The sequence below is a fragment of the Gymnodraco acuticeps genome, unplaced genomic scaffold (genome assembly GCF_902827175.1).
Source record: "Gymnodraco acuticeps unplaced genomic scaffold, fGymAcu1.1, whole genome shotgun sequence".
Classification (NCBI taxonomy): domain Eukaryota; kingdom Metazoa; phylum Chordata; class Actinopteri; order Perciformes; family Bathydraconidae; genus Gymnodraco; species Gymnodraco acuticeps.
In genome coordinates this window covers 4,576,862-4,598,265 of record NW_022989748.1, presented here as the reverse complement: position 1 = coordinate 4,598,265, position 21,404 = coordinate 4,576,862, and the positions used below count along the sequence as shown (strand labels likewise).

General features: G+C 44.7%; 1 protein-coding gene across 1 annotated transcript; it reads left to right on the top strand.

Moving 5' to 3' along the window:
* The first annotated feature begins 560 nt into the window (after window positions 1–560).
* Window positions 561–16,926, top strand: mfsd8 (major facilitator superfamily domain containing 8). The gene is given in 14 exon segments (XM_034237571.1): window positions 561–1,327; window positions 13,739–13,824; window positions 13,960–14,003; window positions 14,101–14,211; window positions 14,213–14,342; window positions 14,412–14,525; window positions 14,960–15,088; window positions 15,150–15,239; window positions 15,315–15,423; window positions 15,500–15,509; window positions 15,511–15,635; window positions 15,734–15,837; window positions 16,158–16,372; window positions 16,459–16,926. Coding segments are annotated over 14 exon segments (1,533 nt in total). The 5' UTR covers window positions 561–1,268; the 3' UTR covers window positions 16,666–16,926.
* Window positions 16,927–21,404: the final 4,478 nt, after the last annotated feature.

Genomic DNA, 21,404 nt, shown 5'->3' with positions numbered 1-21,404 from the left:
TCCTGCTCAAGATTAGATTCAACTTTATTGTTATTGCACATATTACAGGTACTGAGACAACGAAATGCAGTTTAGCTTCTAACCAGGTGCAACAAGCAGTAAAGTGAAAAGTAATGTACACAACCTACAGAATAAAAATGAATTGAATGATGAATAAACAGTGAGGGGTATGAATACACTAGATATCAGCCTGTGAGCAGCATGAACAGTGTGTATGAATATGCTAAGATATATAAAGTATGAAAACGGTAAGCAGTATAGTATAAATATATAGATATTAATTTCATGATGATAAACATTGTGGAACAATGATGAAAAATGGGAATGGATGTGGCGACGTAAAACTGACACAAAACAACAACAAACTTTTGCCAGCCAATTGGAGAGTTTCATCAGCAGCACGTGGTAAAAACCACCAATGAGCGCTCAGCTCGAGATACCAGCGAGACGTTTCCCATCAAGCATTTCGCTTCTGCAGCCCGTGGAGAGCAACTGCGCCAACTCGCCTCGCCTCGCTCTCAAGGCTGCGGGCGTCTTTGTCCCGCGAAATTTCAAAGTCTCATGTGGGCGGGCCTCCAGAGCAAGTCGGACAAAATGACTAACCATCATGCAACGCACTAGCAAGACGTTGATCGCAACTGCGCAGGTCTGCGCAGGTCTTGCTTGTCTCAAACAAGCCTAATAATGAGGAAGGGGAGTTCTCACGTGAGTGGGTTGCGTTAAGATAAACAGGCTTCAAAAAAATGCATGCAGTTGAGAACGAATGACCAAGGGATTATTAACATGTTTATTTGGAGCATAGAATAAATATATTACAAACAAAATCAAATGCAACCCAAAAATGTGGTGAGGCTGAACAGCCCACTTAGAATAATTAAATCATTTAGCTCTGATTCACCTTACTTTGAAATGCTCAACCGGAAGTGTATGTTGTTGTGATTGCGCCAACCAAGCAGAGTGATTAGTTTAGTTCTGTTTATAGTTTGTGTTTATGAGCCTCTGGGTGGTTAGTGCCGTTTATTAACCTCACAGTCGGCTGGATACTGCTCCATTCAGCATGATACGTTGGACTAACGCGTGGGTTTAATATGTTTATTTTAGTTTGAGACGCTAACATTAGCTGCTGGCTCTCAGTTAGCATTAGTTATCAGAGCCGTTCACTGACCCTCGGACATATGGACACGTTTTGTTTACGTCTCCAGAGTCCACCGGACAGCTGTAAACTCTAAATAAACTGAAGTAATTCAGCTTGACTGCTGTCTCCAGACATGTCCCAGCCTGCAGACTGTGATGACTCCACTCCCCTGCTCAGGGAGGACGCAGACAGGTGAGTGAATGGCCGTATCTCATTTCTGGAATTTCCCCTCCTCTACTCCTATCCTCGTGTCTTAGGTCGGTTAAAATAAATCCTTGCTTCCCTCACTTGCGGTCGTTTCCCCTGCGTCTAGTCCCTCCCACCAGGGAAGCATGGAGAGACGCAAGGAAAACCACGAGAAGCAGGGAAATTAGGTTTATAAGAGCAATGGGAACGTCCTTTCCTCCGGAGCGTCACGTGAAGCGACGTCCGTTTGTGATGAGCGGCCGCACAGCTGTTCGTCTGACAGCAGTCAACAAGCCTGCTGGGATGAGGCTATGGTCTCAAACAATGAGACCACACCTCATCCCATCTCCTCCTTCCCTCACTCGCTTCCCTTCCTTGCGTCTTAGCTCTCCCGCCTCCGTAAGATGCGAGCGAGAGACACGAGGAGGTGACGCGAGGACAGAGGAGTCCTCAGGTATTAGGCTTGTTTAGACAAGCGAGACCTGCGCAGTTTGCGATCAAACGTCTTGCTAGTGCGTTGGCATGATGGGTTAGATCATTTTGTCCGACTTGCTCTGGAGGCCCGCCTACATGAGACGTTGAAATCTCGCGGGATAAAGACAGCCCGCAGTCTTGAGAGCGATGCGCGGCGAGGGCGAGCACAGTTCCTCTCCACGGGCATGCGGAAGCGAAATGCTTGATGGGAAACGACTCACTGGTTATCTCCAGCTGAGCGCTCATTGGGTGGTTTTACCACGTGCTGGGGATGAAACTCTCCAATTGGCTCGGCAAAAGTTTGTTGTTGTTTTGTGTCAGTTTTACGTCACCACCTCCATTAACATTTTTCATAATTGTTCCACAATGTTTATCATCATGGAATTAATAGCTATATATTTTATACTATACTTGCACTGCTTACCCTTTTTATACTTTATATATCTTAGCATATTCATACACACTGTTCATACTGCTCACAGGCTGCTGTGTATCTAGTGTATTCATAGCCCTCACTGTTTATTCATCATTCAATTCATTCTATATTTTATTCTGTCTATTGTGTACATTACTTTTCACTTCACTGCTTGTTGCACCTGGTTAGAAGCTAAAACTGCATTTCGTTGTCTCAGTACCTGTATATGTGCAATAACAATAAAGTTGAATCTAATCTTGAGGCAGAATAAAATGTATTTACTTAGTACATATCTGACATTAACGATTAAACACATGTGGTCATTCTTTATAAAATGCAAACCGAGTCAAGCCGACTCCGGAGGGTGGCGGTAATACACCTTAAAGTTGTTTGCAATCCGCCAAAAAAACCGAGAGAAGAGAGAAGGAAGAAGACGACTCCCGAGCTGTCCGACTTCAGGCGAGCTTTTTGAGACCTCCCCCGGCTGCGATCGGCTATTCTCGTCTACTTTCGAGGCGAGCCGCAACGCGTCTCAACAAGCCTATTAATTGGATGGCCTCGTTCACAATCAAACGTCACTCTTAAACGACTCTGTTTAATGATGACATGTGGCACAGCTGTATCCCCTCTCATCGGGCCTTAACTGAATAACCCCTTAGAACCCGGCCCATTTGTCGTTAAATATTTATTTAAATGAATGAATCTTTCTCTTGTTAGTCAAGGAATTCAATGTATGATGGTTGGTCCTGCTTTTGTGTTCCGTTTTGGTGTAAAATGTAGCCTACATTTAAATAAATATAGGCTATAATTATAGTAATGTAAAAGCCTTTTAGAAATCAATTGCACATAATAATTCCCACGGAGCTGTGAGCACTTTAGCACTTGTGACGCTTTTCCACTCATCTTCCAGTTGTCGGTTTTCCTCTGTTGAAATCGACCAGCTGTGAAGGTGGGGTCGGGGCTTTATACGCGAGTAGTGAAAACACTTCCGCGTAGTCTGCTCGCGTGTATCCTCCCTTTCGTCTCCTCCCCGTACCCCTCCTCCCTCACCCCTCCTCAGAGGGTTTCAAATGTCCCCTCCTCGACTCCTCGGTCCTCCGGTAGTGACCCGGAAATGAATTTCAGCGCGCCATGTTGAAGGACATCTAATTTCTCTAAATGCACTTCGAGGGACCGAGCATCGAGGAGGCTCTCTGGAGGAGCTCTAACTGAGGAGACACTGATGCATCCTCCACGGCTCCTCCACGGATGCATTTCCGGGAACGGTGGAGGCGTGACGCACGGCCGGACTTATTTCAGCCAATGACAGCTCTACATGCATCCCTTGGATATTACGGCCCGTCTACACTACAGGCATAAAAAAATCTTGAAGCTGGGCGTGTCTGAAGCTTGGCAATTTTTTGCGACCAACAACCAATCACATTGGTTGCCCCCGACATACAAAGCAATAGCAATGTTAAAACGAAGTAAACTGGATATAAAATCCCCAAACAGGCGAAAACCTACCAGTTTCACCCACTGTATCTGCCACCTCCCTCCATGCCTGGTTCCTCCGGTTTGTATCCCGGTAAATCGTTCTGGTCGGAAAGAACCGGGTGATTTGATACCGTAATTTCTCGTTTGGAATATGAGGAAATGAACTGCGGTCTGGCTCTCCCAGCTTGCACGCGGTTTGATTGGCTAGCGATTGGCGGGAATTGCAAAAACGGGATTTGATTGGCTGACGCCAGCTTCGAGCAAGCATCGAGCCTCAAAAGTTGAACACATTGTTCAACTTTTGACGCCGATAGACGCTCGCGATGCTTGCAACGCCGCCTTGCCATGCTACCCACAATGCAGTTCGGCGAAGTTTGAAAATATCCTACGTCACCCCATTCAAATGAATGGGCGAAGCGTTGAAAGCATTTTTTTACGCCTGTAGTGTAGACGGGCCGTTTATAGTAGTAACTGCTTTCATCGCAACGCAATGTTTACAGTGAGAACAGCTGTGAGGTCCGTGCAGAAAGCAGAGCAGTGTGTAAAATATATATCTCTCAGTATAACAGGCCTACATTACTTTCTGTATTTGTATGCTGTAGTTTAGTAGATATCTACAAACAAAGAGTCGATATTTTTCTAAGACCATTAGTGCTTCACATAATAAAATACACAACGGCTGTAGCCTGATTATGCTTTAGGAGCAGTAGGTGTGTGTGTGGTACAGTGTGTAGGTGTGTGTTGTACAGTGCGTAGATGCGGCGGACAGACGGGTCTCAGTTGGTTTGGTGTCCTATGCTTACTTTTAATACTTGTACAACTTTTGGCCCGCAATTTCAATTCCCCATTTCAGCGACCTGAGAGAGGGGTGGGGGGGATAGGCCTATATCCAGTCTCTGATTGTGTTACGTTATTATGAGAGTGCTCTCATACTTGTTTGATTCTGAAATTGTATATATTTATATAAATATTAGGGCGCGTTAACGCAAAAAAAAATTAACGCCACTAATTATTTTAACGCGATTAACGCATGTGTATTTTTTTCCTCGGCCGCCCCGTAGTTTCAGAGCGCATCGAGTTTAAAATACCATCTACAAGCTGATGCTGACAGCCCCGCTCCTGCCGCCCGCTTGTGGCAGACCACACTTCCACGCTCACCGGCAGGCACCGACTGGCTGTTGGGAGGACCGGGAGGGTGTGTGTATGTGTGGCCCGAGCGAGCGAGAGAGAGACCTTACGTGCATTGTTGTTGTTGTTAGCATCTGGTGCTAGCTAGCTGCGCTAACGGATATGGAGCTGTTTAAATGAAAACAGAGGAGCGACATTTCGCCACAACTGCGCCGAGCACTTGACTTTATGCAGGAAGCCAGACAGTGGGACATTGTACGAAAAGTCAGCACACTCAGCACGGATAGTGCGCAACATGATTGCAGCGTCCAGGCAGCTCCCGTTCGAGCATAGGCCTATGCCTTGAGTTGCACATAGCTCCAACGATCCATCTCACACACACACACACACACACCATTTATATTGTATTATTGTATGAGAGAGGTTCCAGGTTGAATTGAGGCGAATATTTGTAATGTTCATAGGTTGTTGTTAGGGCCGGGACTTTAACGCGTTAATTAAGATTAATTAATTACACAAAAATTAACGCGTTAAAAAAATTAACGCATTTTAATCGCACTTATTTTTGCACCGCGGAACGTTTCTCACTGGATGAGTTTCAGGCGTACCGATTATACTGGAGCACCAACTAACGTTCATGACTTCAGACAACAACAAACCACGGTGAACAACAGTGGGAAATGTTGTTTTAAAAAACGGACGGATGGAAGCGTTGATAAGAGCACGGTTGTGTGCAAATTATGCAAAAAGGAATTCGCATATCACCGCAGCACATCAAGCCTCAAGTATCAGCTCAATGCAAAACATATAGCAGCTAGCGTGGAAGCTAGCGTGGACGTTAGCCTCTTTTATCGCGTTCACACCAAAAAGAGCCGGTACTAAAATTAGTTCATGAGAACCTTTTTACCCCCACGAAAGTCCATGCTAGAGAGCAGGGACTTTCGTACGGCTCTCTTGTGAGAAAATAGCTATATTTCTGATTGGCTGGGCGGATTGCAAACCACGCCCCGTAAAACTCCCAAAAAGTTTGGTGAAGCCGCCATTTTATTATCCTCGCATTAGCATTATTAGCATTAGCCCAGCGCAGAAACGCAGAGAGACTAACTTATGGCAACACAAAATAAAACATGGGAGCGGTGGAGATGAGGAGGTGTCGGCGTTCTGGCGATTTACTCGGAAGGCTTCAGTAGAAGCTGCTGGGACTCCCAGCAGCTTCTACTGAAGCCAGTCCCCAACTCCGGGGACTTCCGGCCGGGGACTTTGGGCGGCAGTATACGCCGTGAAGTGGTTTGCGGCCTGCCAGTAAACCTAAAGCAGAAGAAGAAGAAGTGACGTCAGCGGCTTAATTTGTTCTCATGAACTAAGTTCTCATGAACCTTTGTGGGAAAAGTACTGCGGTGTGAATGCGCCTAATGGTATACTAAAATCCATGTGAAAAAAATTGCTTCTCACTGTTCTTAAGTCAAATATTTATATGCGATTAAAAATGCGATTAATTTCGATTAATTAATTACAAAGCCTCTAATTAATTAGATTAATTTTTTTAATCGAGTCCCGGCCCTAGTTGTTGTGTTTAATATTCATGAGAATATTTGTCATTGTTCAAATGATAATAAACATTAGCATAAAGCATATGTGTCCACTGTTGATAACAGTATTAAAAACTTGAAAAATATTCCTCTAAGGTACATTTAAAACAGATAAAAAATGTGCGATTAATCGCGATTAACTATGGACAATCATGCGATTAATCGCGATTAAATATTTTAATCGACTGACAGCCCTAATAAATATATGTGTGTGTGTGTGTATATGTCCGCATCTGTAGCCTGTTATTGTCTCATTATACCGCACTGTGAATGAATTAAAAGTAAATATATAAGTCATCATGAACACATCTGTCCATCAGACAGAGGGCTGCTGTGCCTCCTGTCATCATTAATGGACATCTCTTTAAAATGACCGCTCAGAGGAGAGGAGTTCTCATTTCTCTAACCGCCTGCTGGCTGCTTCCACTCTTCTCTCCTCGGTTCCCCTCAGTCCTCCGCTCGCATCTCCTGTGGGCGGCACCAAGTCTCGAGGAGGGGAGTCGAGGATAGGAATCGAGGAGGGGAAATTTGAGTATTGAGAAACCTCTCGACTCCTCCGTGTGCATTTCAGCTATTGGGACGTCCTTCAACATAGCGTGTCTTGATCAATTTCCGGGTCAAGTCCCGGAGGAGGGGAAGAGAGGAGTCGAGGAGGGGTAGAGAGGAGTCGAGGAGGGGTATTGGGATGAGGCTAGCGTTTGAGACGCGTTGCGGCTCGCCTCGAAAGTAGACGAGAATAGCCGATCGCAGCCGGGGGAGGTCTCAAAAAGCTCGCCTGAAGTTGGACCGCTCCGAGTCGGCTTCGTCTTCTTCTTCTTCTCTCGGTTTTTTGGCGGATTGCAAACAACTTTAAGGTGCATACCGCCACCTCCGGAGTCGGCTTGACTCGGTTTGCATTTATAAAGAATGCACACATGTCGTTAATGTCAGATATGTACTAAGTAAATACATTTGTTCCTGCTCAAGATTATATTCAACTTTATTGTTATTGCACATATTACAGGTACTGAGACAACGAAATGCAGTTTAGCTTCTAACCAGGTGCAACAAGCAGTAAAGTGAAAAGTAATGTACACAATAGACAGAATAAAATATAGAATGAATTGAATGATGAATAAACAGTGAGGGGTATGAATACACTAGATATCAGCCTGTGAGCAGTATGAACAGTGTGTATGAATGTGCTAAGATATAAAAAGTATGAAAACGGTAAGCAGTGCAAGTATAGTATAAAATATATAGATATTAATTTCATGATGATAAACATTGTGGAACAATGATGAAAAATGGGAATGGATGTGGCGACGTAAAACTGACACAAAACAACACACTTTTGCCGAGCCAATTGGAGAGTTTCATCAGCAGCACGGGGTGAAAACCACCAATGAGCGCTCAGCTCGAGATACCAGCGAGTCGTTTCCATGGAGGTCGTTTCCCCATCAAGCATTTCGCTTCCGCAACCCGGTCTAGCTGCGGCCGCGGCCAGTACACGGCGGTGTCAGTACCAGACAGCGGTACACGATGGTACACGACACGCCCACCTGACACTACGGTGGATGAGAGGCATGGCAAATGCAAAGCGAATTGACGACAACTACGCCGCCTACGGTGGAGACCGTACATGGCATGTTATTGTAGCATTTTAAGCAACTAAATTAATAACCTATCCGTTTTAAGCAACTATTAGGCGTTTTAAGCCACTATTAGGCAAATAAATTAATAACCTATCCGTTTTAAGCAACTATTAGGCGTTTTAAGCAACTATTAGGCAAATAAATTAATAACCTATCCGTTTGAGAACCCCTTGGAACCCCTTATCCCATTTTGATGGTTGACATCTCATTTGAACAGTGAAAGCCAGAATATTGCAAAAATGCTTACCAATGATGTATTAATAATGGGATATATATAGCGCCTTTCATGAGACCCAAGGTCCCTTTAAAAAGAAGAACAGGAGTAGAAACAAACATAACAAAAGGCAGTCAGACAAAACAACAAATAGATTTGGGGCCAAAGGCCTTGGCAGACAGATGGGACTTGAGGGCCCTTTTGAAGGCATCAAGCGTGGGGATGTTGCAGATCTCCGCAGGGAGAGCGTTCCAGAGAGTGGGGGCTGCCATACTGAAGGCTCTGTCCCCGAAGGATCGCAGGTTGGTGCGGGGGGCCAGTGTCTGAAGACCGCAGGTTCCGGGGTAGAGCATGTGGGAATTGTATTGATTGAGCCAGTGTTTCATTGTGTACTTTCAACTGCAGTATATGGTCAGGCAAGTTCAGCATTCACTGTGATGTATATAAAATATGACACTGATACCGTTTTCCTCAATGAACATTTATTGAACCGAACATCAAATAGAAAATCAGAGCTGGTCAACTTAAAAAAATATTGAATAAATAATAAACTCCTCGGAATCTTTCACAAGTCCTTCAGCCTTTGGTGCGCTTCCTCACTCATGTTCTTGGCGAGGTCATGAGAACAAAGTTCCATCTTACTGATAAGACTAGATGGTATAAAGAAGTCATATGTAATATTATAAAATCACATGCATCAGGGGTTGTACACTTTAATGTGTCCATTCACTAACCGACTCTTTAGGAAGGAAGCTGTAAGGCCTCTTGTTATAGGAGTGGTCCTCATCAGTGTCCAGGGGCATCTGTAGACAGTCAACCATTATTTTGACAGTGCTTTACATGCACGGTTTTAACTCCTCCAAAAATGATCCAGGCTCGATTCAGAATGACACAGTACCACACAAAACAAATGTTGCATGTACCATAAGTTCTATGTAGTATGTGTTTTAGGAGTAGTAACCCATTCTGAAACAGGCACACAGGGTCATAGATACGTTGAGCGATACACTGACCATGGTGCTGCTTGCATGTGTCCTTTTACGACTGAATGTACGTGGGACATTGTCGCTAAGGGTCACCCTGCCTTCCTCACTATAGTGAGCAAACCTCTTTCCATACCTGCAATTAAGACACATTTTCTTCACCAGAAGGTTGGATTTTAGAGCCAGGTGTTCCCCCCAAATCTTCTTGATAATACAATTACAAATTCAAATGTTTTTGTAGCACTGCAGCATACCCTTCCAGTCCAAAGTTTTCCACCAGGATAACACACCACCACCTTCTCAGGAGAGACATGTCATGCTAAAGAAAGAGCATCAATTTTCATTAAGTTTGTTATAGCATTTTAATGTGACTTCTTTCCTTAATACTTACAATGCTGAAGTCAAAGCTGGCCTCCATGGCAAAATACCAGGCATACTGTAATGACAATTTTATTAGCACATGCAAGACATAATGTACACGTGGCGGCTGGGTGTGACCCGGTCCTTTCACAAAATGGACACTGGAAGGTGTCCGAGTCCAATTTGTTGAGCTCTGGGCGTGCTCCATCACGGAGTGTTGTGTTGTTTGTCTATAGGTGAATAAAATAGAATACAATTTAAGTGACTTTAATATTGGAAATAGTTAACTCCTTAAACAAGCAGCAATGGACTGGCCTGTATAATCCTATGGGACAAAGCTGGTCATACTTCCTCACTTTCAGAAGGTAACCCTTTAATGCACAAAACAACCTCTAGATTTCACTGTGGTTCGAACAGAAAGCCCTTCAGCTAGTTTAAATATCAGGCCTACAGCATAAACCCCATCTAAAAACAGAGGCTCTGTCCTAATTACCTGATTGCATCCACCTGGGTTACTTGGCTCTACCCAATAACTACCATTTAACTTTAAACCACACTTAAAATAATAATTATACATATTTACATGTCTACAGTATAAGAGCTAATACATGTTTTAAATAAAAAACATTCAAATGTGAAAGACACCTTCAATTAATATTTAAAACTTACATAAAATCAGATTCTTGTCAAAATTAGAGTACATGCATGTTCAGTTAGCATATATGCTAAGTTAACTGAACGTCGAGCATGTCAAGCTAAGATATATATATATATATATATATATATATATATATATATATATATATATATATATATATAGCAAAATAAACACAATTACACTGCGCTAAACAGCACATCGACAAACAAACGAGAACCTAAATAGTATGTAATTATATCTAAAACCACAATACGTTAAGTACCTGTACTCGGTGCGCCATGTTGTTTGTTGTCTGTAAACCTCACGTGTTGGGCGTGCTCTCTTCTGACCATATTTGGAAGTACAACTTTTCGCGGCCGCAGCTAGACCCTTCTCAGTCACCGTAGTGTCGTATCAGGTGGACGTGTCGTGTACGATCGTGTACTATCGTGTACTGGCCGCGGCCGCAGCTAGACCCTTCTCCGTGGAGAGGAACTGCGCCGCCTCGCCGCACCTCGCTCTCTCACGGCCCGTCCACACAGCGGCGTGCGCTGAAGCTTCCAACGCTTCTGCCCATTCACTTTGAATGGGGTGACGTCACTTTTAGCCGAAATGCATTTTGGGAAGCGACGTGGAGCGTTGCTGGCGTAGTTGGCGTCAAAAGTTGAGCAATGTTCAACTTTTGACGCCTCGACGGAGGCGTCAGCCAATGAAATCCCGTTTATTCAAATCTGCCAGTACAATCGCATAGCCAATCAAACCGCGTGTATGCTGGGAGAGACTACGCAGGTCATTTCCTCATATTCAAAAAAATTGAGGGGAAATTCATTGTAGCGGTAGTGAATCACCCGGTGCTGTATGATCAGTCTCTGTTCATCTACCGGGATACAAACCGGAGGAGCGAGGCATGAGGGAGGAGGCAGAGACAGTGGGTGAAACTGGTAGGTTTTCGCCTGTTTGGGGATTTTATATCCAGTTTACTTCGTTTTAACATTGCTATTGCTTTGTATGTCGGGGGCGGGAGATTCATGTGATTGGTTGTTGGTCGTGTTGCTCGCAAAAAATCCCCAAGCTTCAGATACGCCCACCTCCAAGCGTCAACGCACGCTGCTGTGTGGATGCTCCGTCAAGGCTGTGGGCGTCTTTGTCCCGCGAGATTTCAACGTCTCATGTAGGCGAGCCTCCAAAGCAAGTCGGACAAAATGACTAACCATCATGCAACGCACTAGCAAGACGTTGATCGCAACTGCGCAGGTCTCGCTTGTCTCAAACAAGCCTACTAGCTCTGTCCCCGTTGTTTTCACAAACACCCCCGCCTCTGTTAGTACACATTTACTGACACAAACATTTGTATAATCTGTTGTAGAAGTAGACCCCAATAAATAAAATAAGAACTCATTCTCAAAAAAGATAAACGCCATTCTTAAAATGTATAAACGAACAATAGTTTGATTAATATTGATTAGAGTGCACAATAGAAATAAAATAATTGAGAGAAGAAAAAGAGATATGTTATCTATCAAAACCCAGTTAGATTAACATTCATTGGATTGCACACTTTGTGTGGATATGTAGCACATTAACATTTTAATAGCACTTAATGACTGACTGAATGGAAATGACAATAACTGAAAATGTAAAACGAAAAAAGCGATCATGAAAATGTTTCCAATAAATGAATAAAATGATTTTTGACCACTTTGTTGTTCAGATATATCACATATTTGTAACTAAATGATACATTAATTGAAACAAAACACGGTAGGCTATAAACTGAGGAGTGACTCTCGTGAGTTTCATTTATTTTCTTCACTCCGCTGGGAAACGGCTCTCATGTCAAGAAGCATCAGATCAGTGCATGTGCTGCATTGTCCAATCAGTGAGCGATACAGAGTAAAGGGGCGGGGCGAGTATCTGAGGATTTCATCGGAGGATGGTCTGGTGGTTCCTCGGTTATCGCTCCTCCATTATCGCTCCTCGATCCTCGGTCCTCCGGAAGAAATAAGAGCCATGGGACGGTACTCAAGATGGCGCAGACAAATCAACTTCCGGTGAGACAGAGGACCGAGGAGCGAGAAAATGAAAAAAGTCGACTTGAGACAGGGCCTTAGTCCCGCCCACAGGAGATGCGAGTGGAGGAGCAGAGGAGGGGAGCCGAGGAGAGAGGAGGGGAAGCAGCCGGCGGTTAGAGAAATGAGAACTCCTCTCCTCTGAGCGGTCATTTTAAAGAGACATCCATTAATGATGACAGGAGTCACAGCAGCCCTCTGTCTGATGGACAGATGTGTTCTTGATGACTTATATATTTACTTTGATTCATTCACAGTGCGGTATAATGAGACAATAACAGGCTACAGATGCAGACACACACACACATATATATATATATTTATATTGTAGTGCCGAGAGAAGGGAGTCGGAGGCGGTGCATCGAAGGTGCAAAGTTGGCTTTATTGAGCAGCAGAAAAGCACATGTTGTCCGGTTGCAGTCCGGGAAGAGAAGGGAAGAAGAAAAAGGAGGGCACACAGGAGGTACAGTCAACATGTGTGTCCGTGCGGAACAATACCCCCAACCAGTTCCATGAGTGAATTATGATAAACAGTGATCACTACACAAGCCCCCCCAGAATTCAAACATGGACACAATCCTCGCGTCCGGGAGGGAGCACCACAGGGGCCGAGGAGGGTGGGGCATCAGGCGAGGGCCGGGCCATGGAACGGGCCGTCGGAAGGAGGCCGCAGGAGAGGGCGGGGGCAGGCCACGGAACGTCGTAAGGGGGCCACGGAACGGGCCGTCGTAAGGGGGCCACGGAACGGGCCGTCGTAAGGGGGCCGCGGTAGGCATCGTGGCGAATGAAGAAAACATCCGCCAGCCGTAGAAATCTAACCTAAATGTAATTTAGGTTAACTTCATGTTATTTAGAAGATGCTTTTATTTTGAAGGCGAGTTTACGCTGTTGACAGGAAGTTGTTGTTGCTATGGAAACAACGTGACGGTGAAAAGGAGCGGAGATTAAACTACATATAAACACGGAGAAAAGTAAAGGATAAAAGTTTATGTTTAAGTTTAGCACCCCCCCGAAGAGGCACAAGGTTGGTATTAACTGTAATATAAAAATGTAGGTTGTGTGCTAATTCGTTTATATACTGTTTTGTAGCTTTACTGTCTGTTTACAGTTAACTTTTGGTAGTATGCTAAAGTGATTCTAATACAGATGGAGCCTAAATGTATTATTTTTGTGTCTTTATAGCTCTTACGTTGATATTGGAGATTTCAATAAATTCATATCATCAGTCAAGTCTTCGACCATTATTCGGAGGGAATGCTACAACGATGCTTGGCAATGGGCATTATTATATATTATTATAGGCCAGGCCTACCTTAAAGTAATTTTTCCCCCTGGTAAAAGCTGGCCCACCCTATTTTATACAGGCCTGCCCTGAAGTAAATTTCTGCCTACGCTACTGAGCTGTGCTATAATACTGTCCTGTCTCTCCCCTGCATAGGTATGATGACTATCAGGATGAAGACTACAAGCCTCGCTGGAGGTCCATCAGAGTCATGTACTTCACCATGTTCCTCAGCAGTGTGGGTGAGGAACCACCGAACCAGCTACACATAATTAAAAAATAATAACATTAAAACTATCCTGTCACTGTGAATATAAAAACATTTATCCTGTGCTTAGTGTAAGAGGATGAGGATGTGTGTCTCGAAATGCTTTCAGGTTTCACCATCGTCATCACATCTCTGTGGCCTTATCTTCAGAAGGTGAGAAGATATTTTCCTTATTGCAAACAGGAAGTAAGAAAAGCTGCAGAGGATTTAGACTTAGGATATCTTTACTATTTAATGTTTAATATTTAAGGTGGATGGCAGTACCACTGCCAGCTTCCTGGGCTGGGTGGTGGCAGCCTACAGTCTGGGGCAGATGTTGGCCTCGCCTCTCTTCGGTCTCTGGTCCAATCACCGCCCCCGGCAGGGAGCCGCTGGTCTGCTCCATCCTCATCAACCTGTTCGCCAACATCTACTACGCCTACGCCTACCTGCCCCCCTCCCACAACAAGCTGCACGTCTTGGTGTCCCGGGTGCTGGTGGGCTTCGGAGCAGGTGAGTGTTACTCCGTCCTGCAGTGAGTCTTCCTATGCTGCAGTCATGTGACCTCTTTCTGTGTCGTAGGTAACGTGGCAGTGGTGAGGTCTTATGTGGCTGGAGCTACGTCCCTGAAGGAGCGCACCTCAGCCATGGCCAACATGAGCGCCTGCCAGGCCCTGGGATTCATCCTGGGACCAGGTACTCTTCATCACAGTCTTCAATTGATGTCAACCGAGCCAGTTGAGGAAGTATCTGAGCTCCTACATTAAACCACCTGTCTTTAAGGTTTAACACTCCTCAGCGGTGGTTAATAATGTTACTGCAGCCTCTCTATGTGACACACACACAGGCTTTAAACACAGATGTGTAAATGTCAGCATTGGGAACAAAGCTGTACACTGTTAGTGCAGCCTACAAGTAATCAATGCATGTTGTTTAAAGGTCTCCTATCATGCAAAATGCACGTTTTGATGTCTCTTATGCATAAATGTGTCCACGTTGTGTCAGGGGACTGTTTTTATATATTTTTTAATATATCCGAGACCTATAATATATGCCTAAAATAGTATAACAGGAGACCTTTAACTCCTGCATCGTGTGTGTGTCTGTGTGTGTGTGTTTTTGTTTGTCAGCCCTGCAGGCGGGTCTCTCCTTCCTGGGGGAGGGTGGGGTGACCGTGCAGATTCTCTCCCTGCAGATCAACATGTACACGGCCCCCGCTCTGCTGGCGGCTGCGTTCGGCCTCGTGAACGTGCTGCTTGGTGGCTGGTGCTTCTCAGGTTTGTGTGTGTTCAGCTCCGTGTGTGTATGTGTATGTTGGAGTCTTACTCTTTGTGTTTCTCGCTGCACACAGAGAGCACCGTGTCGATGACCATGGAAGACAGATCAGAGCCATCAACTACACATCAGAAGGTTTGCTTGCTCCTGTAAACACAGAGTTTTATTTTGAAAGGACAGGAAACTAAAATATTGTTTTCCTTCCTGTAGACGAAGATGAGCTCAGTGAGGAAAGTGAGGAGAGCCTTGATCAGTTGGCCGTCGTGACCTCCAATGTCCTCTTCTTCATCGTCATGTTCATCTTCGCCGTGTTCGAGACGTAAGAAGGACATAACCGAATATATTATCCTGTTCCTGTCAACCAGTATTTTAAACCTGAGTGTGTGTGTGTCCAGGATCGCCACCCCCCCTCTCCATGGACATGTTCTCGTGGACCGGGAGAGAGGCCGTGCTGTACAACGGCATCATCATCTGCGGCATCGGCATCCAGTCCATCCCGGTGTTTGTGGCGGTGAAATTGGCCTCTCGGAGGTACGCCACCCCCCACCTGAGTGTCAGACAGAAATATGCTGTATATATATTTATTTATTTAATTTCAGAATTAATCCAGAGAGAGTTTTCTTCCTCAGGGTCGGAGATCGTCCCGTGCTGCTCGCTGGCCTGGCCGTTATCTTCTGTGGCTTCTTCATCCTGCTGCCATGGGGGAACCAGTACCCCCAGATCCAGTGGGCAGGTAAACATAAAAAGTGCTGATTCTCTGTCTGTTACTTTAGATGAAAATAAGGAGCCCCTCCCCACGCCCCTCTGAGAGATATTTGGTTAAAAAGAACACAATGGTGCTCTAGGAGGAGATTCAGGTGATAAGGTGGGGGGGGGGGGGGGGTTACCTTGGTTGGTGATTGGCTGATGGTTAACCACCTTTTTAAAACATTATAATTACAAAAAGAAGATACATAATTTGAGGTTCAATCAATCAATCAATGTCTATTTATATAGCCCAATATCACAAATGTTACATTTGTCTCAGGTTGTGCTTTTATTTTGAAATCTCAGACGTGACAAACAGCACATTGGGGAGGGTGTCTGCAGCCTCCAACAGCTCTGTGGAGCCCGTTGGATGCCCCTACCAGCAGACCTGGTGTCAGTACACCCCCGTCATCCACCTGGCGCAGTACATCTCTGCAGACGTCCTGATCGGTGTGGGGTACCCCGCCTGCAACGTCATGTCCTACACCCTCTACTCCAAGATCCTGGGCCCCCGTCCTCAGGTGAGTGTGGAGACGCTCAAAGGTTAAACCTCTTTGAATAACCACCTGATCAAATTACGTGTGTGTGTTTGTGTCTCTCTCTGCAGGGTGTGTACATGGGGTGGCTGACGGCCTCGGGCAGCGGGGCCCGGACTCTGGGCCCTGTGTTTGTTTCTCAGGTCTACACCCTGCTCGGCCCCCGCTGGGCCTTCAGCCTGATCTGCGTCCTGGTGCTGGGGGCCGGCATCCTGCTGGGCTCTGTATACCACAGACTGATCCCCTTCTCTGTGCGCAATGCACAGACCCCAACGTAACAACTGAGACTTCCTACTGCAGACACTGTGACCTCTGACTCTGTGCTGCGTTCACTGACTGCAACATGCTGCCTTCACTGACTGTAACATGCTGCAGAGAGACTTTTAACCCTGTGCTGCGTTTAATGACTATGACATGCTGCAGAGAGTCTCTGTGCTGTCTTCACTGACCAAGTTAAACGGGTGCTAGCACTGCAGAAAGAGATTTTTTAATAATGGTGTGTGAGGTGGGACCATGATCAGAGATTTCCTGAATGTGTACATATATATATATATATATCAGGGCTGTCAAGTTAACGCGTTAATAACGCGTTAACGCAAAAAAAAATTAACGCCACTAATTATTTTAACGCGATTAACACATGTGTATTTTTTTTCCTCGGCCGCCCCGTAGTTTCAGAGCGCATCGAGTTTAAAATACCATCTACCAGCTGATGCTGACAGCCCCGCTCCTACCGTCCGCTTGTGGCAGACCACACTTCCACGCTCACCGGCAGGCACCGACTGGCTATTGGGAGGACCGGGAGGGTGTGTGTATGTGTGGCCCGAGCGAGAGAGAGACCTTACGCGCATTGTTGTTGTTAGCATCTGGTGCTAGCTAGCTGCGCTAACGGATATGGAGCTGTTTAAATGAAAACAGAGGAGCGACATTTCGCCACAACTGCGCCGAGCACTTGACTTTATGCAGGAAGCCAGACAGTGGGACATTGTACGAAAAGTCAGCACACTCAGCACGGATAGTGCGCAACATGATTGCAGCGTCCAGGCAGCTCCCGTTCTAGCATATGCCTTGAGTTGCACATAGCTCCAATGATCACACACACACAGGGGCGGACTGGCCATCTGTAGAATCTGGAAAACCACAGAACGGCCGGTGGACAAGGGCCGTTGACGGCCGGCCCTTTAATTTTTTTTGTTTAACGTCATAATTTAAGTTGCGCTTCCGGCCGACAGAGGGCGACAGCGGCCGCTAATGCAGTTGTGTGTTTCTTATCTGTCAAAAAATCACACACGAAGAAGAAAAAAGACCGGCCACACAGACGCCGCGGCAGACAGGGAGAATGACAAAAAATGGATACAAATAAAAGAAAAAGGTGGGGCCGAGAAGGCAAGAGAAAAAAAGGTGAAGTCACTCGCAGGTAATGCTAATAAATGTCGCAAATTGACAGACCTTTTTGGCAGCAGCGCCGCTGCTACAACTACAAGCACTATCATCACCAGCAGCAGCTTAGAACAAGTGCATGATGAAGAGAATGATGAGGGCGCGATTTCATATATACAGCCAGCCTCCTGCGTTCATGAGGGACAGAGAGTTGAGCTGGTGGAAGAACCAGCTCAACTGGCACATGCAAGTGCAGGGCAAGAGCAAGAGGTGGTAAGTACTATAGAGAAGACAAGTATATTCAACCTATTGTTTCCAGTTAGTGTGTGGTGTGTTGCTCATGCAAGCAATAAAATAAATACAACTGAGAGTAGGTGTAATAGACTATATTAAAAAAAAGTATAGATTAAACAAAAGTGTATTACTTGTCAACATTTAAGTATTAATTCAAGTAGTAGCCTATAGTATTATAAAAATAATTAACATTATTTTTATCATTAATTTATAATTGTCTATAGGTTGAGGATGGAACAAGGACTGAGGATGACAGCCACTCACACGGCAGCTCAAGCCTGAGGTATTTCCAACGCCCAAATTCCGACAATCACAGTCTCAATAGTTTTTTTTCCTATCACCCTCAGACCAAAACAAAATATTTGACAGTACAAAGACTGTTTAAACGCATGAACGGCACAGATAGAAAATGGCTCACATACTGTGAAGAGAACCACACATTGTATTGTGGAGTATGTTTAGCATTTGCCAAGCCATCTGAAAACAATCCCTTTGTAAGTGGCATGCAGGACTGGAACCATATCAGTCAGAGAGTAGAGGAACACGAAAGGACCATCATGCATAGAATGTGTGCGGAGGCCTACTTTTTGAGGGCATCCAAATCAGACATAGCCAGCCTACTACATGGATCACAAGTAGTGGCCCACAGAGATCAAGTGAAGAAGAAACGGCAGGTGTTGGAACGTGTGGTAGATGTAGTAAAGTTCATAGGAAAGAGAGGACTTGGCTACAGAGGGAAGGAATATGAGGCAGCATACACTCTAGATGATGACAACATTGACCATGGGAATTTTCTAGAGCTCATCATTCTTCTTGGAAAATATGATGTGTGTCTGAAAGAACATATCACTGAGTGCACAGAAAAAAGTAAGAAGATGCACCAGTCACACTCACAGGCTAAAGGTCGGGGTTCTGCTGTAACATTCTTATCCAAAACAACTGTAAACAACGTCATTTCCACAGTGCAGAGGCTAATTCAGGAGACCATTGCAAAAGAGGTTGCTGAAAGCGGTATGTTTTCTGTACAAATAGATACAACCCAGGACATTACGTCCCATGAGCAGTGTTCTGTGATTCTGAGATACGTCACAGACACTGTCCAGGAAAGGCTTCTTGCAGTGGTCAAATGTGAAGCATCCACTGGCCAATATTTTGTCCAGATGCTGACAGATGTAATGGATCGTTTTGATTTGGATATCAGCAACTGCATCAGTAATGCTACAGATGGTGCATCCAACATGCAGGGTCAATATCGAGGCTTCTCCGCACTTCTGTCATCCAAAGTCCCAAACCATGTACATGTATGCACATGTGCTAAACCTCGTTCTGTCTGATACAACTGAAGTGTCCATAGCTAGTGGGTCCCTTTTCTCCCTCATGAATGACATTGCTGTGTTCATTCGCGAGTCATACAAAAGAATGAATGTGTGGGAGCATAAAAGCCAGGACACTCGACACAGACGCCTCTCCCCAATTGGAGAGACACGGTGGTGGGCTAAAGATGTAGCCTTGAAGAAGATCTTTGGCTCATTTGGAAAGCCAGACCAGTCTCTGTACATTGATGTCTTCATGACACTAAGTGAATTTCAAAGTCAGGCCAATTTGAAAACTGCAGTGCGTGTCAGAGCAAGAGGATTCCTAGAGGCGCTCCTGAGGTACGAGACAGTGTTGACTGCCCAGCTTTTCCTTCGGATTTTTGAAGTGACAACACCTCTTTCAAAATACTTGCAGACATGTGGACTAGATATCCTCTCTGCTCACAGGATGGTTCAGGACACTCAACATGCACTGATGAACATGACAAGAGATTTCATGACAGTGAAGACAGCTGCTGATACTTTTGTTGAGTGGGCAAATGCAAAACTGGAGGCAGAAGAGGACTGTGAGCTTGAGTTGGAAACAACACTTCCACTGAAGAGGAACAGGAAAAGGAAGATGATGGCTGGCGAAATGGCAAGTGATGAGAGATTGACAGATGCAAACAGGGCTTATGAAGTAGAGGTCCATAACCAGGTCCTGGATACTGTCACAGACAGTATCAAACGACGCTTCATGACCCACGGCACTCTGTATGCTGACTTGGCTGTCCTTGATCCAAGAAACTTTCCCCAAGTGTGTTCAGCAGAAGCTCTGCCTGACTCTACATTTCAAGATCTAAGCAAATGCTTGCTTAGGTTTGACAGCAGGGCAACTGCTGCAAATTTGCAGTCTGAGTTGAAGTGTCTGGCAGCCCAGTGGCCACGGCTTAAAATGTCTGCACTTGAAGAGTACAGAGTACGAATTTGCTCTGGTTGTGAGGAAGAAGAGACAGAGGTTTTAAACAAACAGTGCAACTTTTGTAAAGAATGCTCAATATGTTGCTACCAACTTCTGAAACGCTACAACCTCTTCACAGATGCCTATCAGCTCCTTGGTTTAGGATACAAGTTTATTCTCACTCTGCCTGTGACACAGGTAGCTTGTGAGAGAAGTTTCTCTGTACTCAAGCACATCAAAAGCCGAATAAGGAGCACACAGTCACAAGAACACCTGGAAGCATTCATGCTTATGTCAACAGAAAAAGACATCCTCATGTCCCTCGACAATGACTTGGTCATCGACAGAGTTGCAGAAAAAAGCAACTTACTAAAGAAACTGCTGATTCCCCAACATTAGGTTTACAAACCGCCTCAGACAATCTTGTTTATTTCTTTTAGGTGAGAATTATCCCTTAAACTGCAGCCTAATAAACAGCTGATTTGTGTGTGTGTACTGTTATATGATGTCCCATGTGTTAAGACATCTGAGGAGTGTCCTCCCTATTCTCTTTAGGGGAGAATAATAAACACCCCCCCCCCCAAGGTACATTTAGAACAGATCAAAAATGTGCGATTAATCGCGATTAACTATGGACAATCATGCGATTAATCGCGATTAAATATTTTAATCGACTGACAGCCCTAATATATATATGATTAACATTTGTAATTTTTCTGACTACAAGCTGGAAAAGGTTCTCTGATTGTCTTTATATTTTTATTTGAACATGAAACTGTGAATCTACCGGCACAAGGAGCACTGGATTCTGGAGGACACTGATAATATTTCTGTTATTAGCTCCAGATTTGGTATTTTACCTGAAATAATTGTATTAAGTGAAGTTTGATGAAGGTGTGTGTGCTAATGATGGTGTGATGAGTGATGAATAAAATAATTAATAACATCTTATTTATTTCATCTTTTGGTGCAAGCTGTCAAGCACTTAATTATTGTTATCATTGTAATATTACTTATTGATAATATTTATATTTTGTAAATGGCTAAAGCAGTATGGATGTATCAAGTGTAGCGTAGGGTGTCAGTC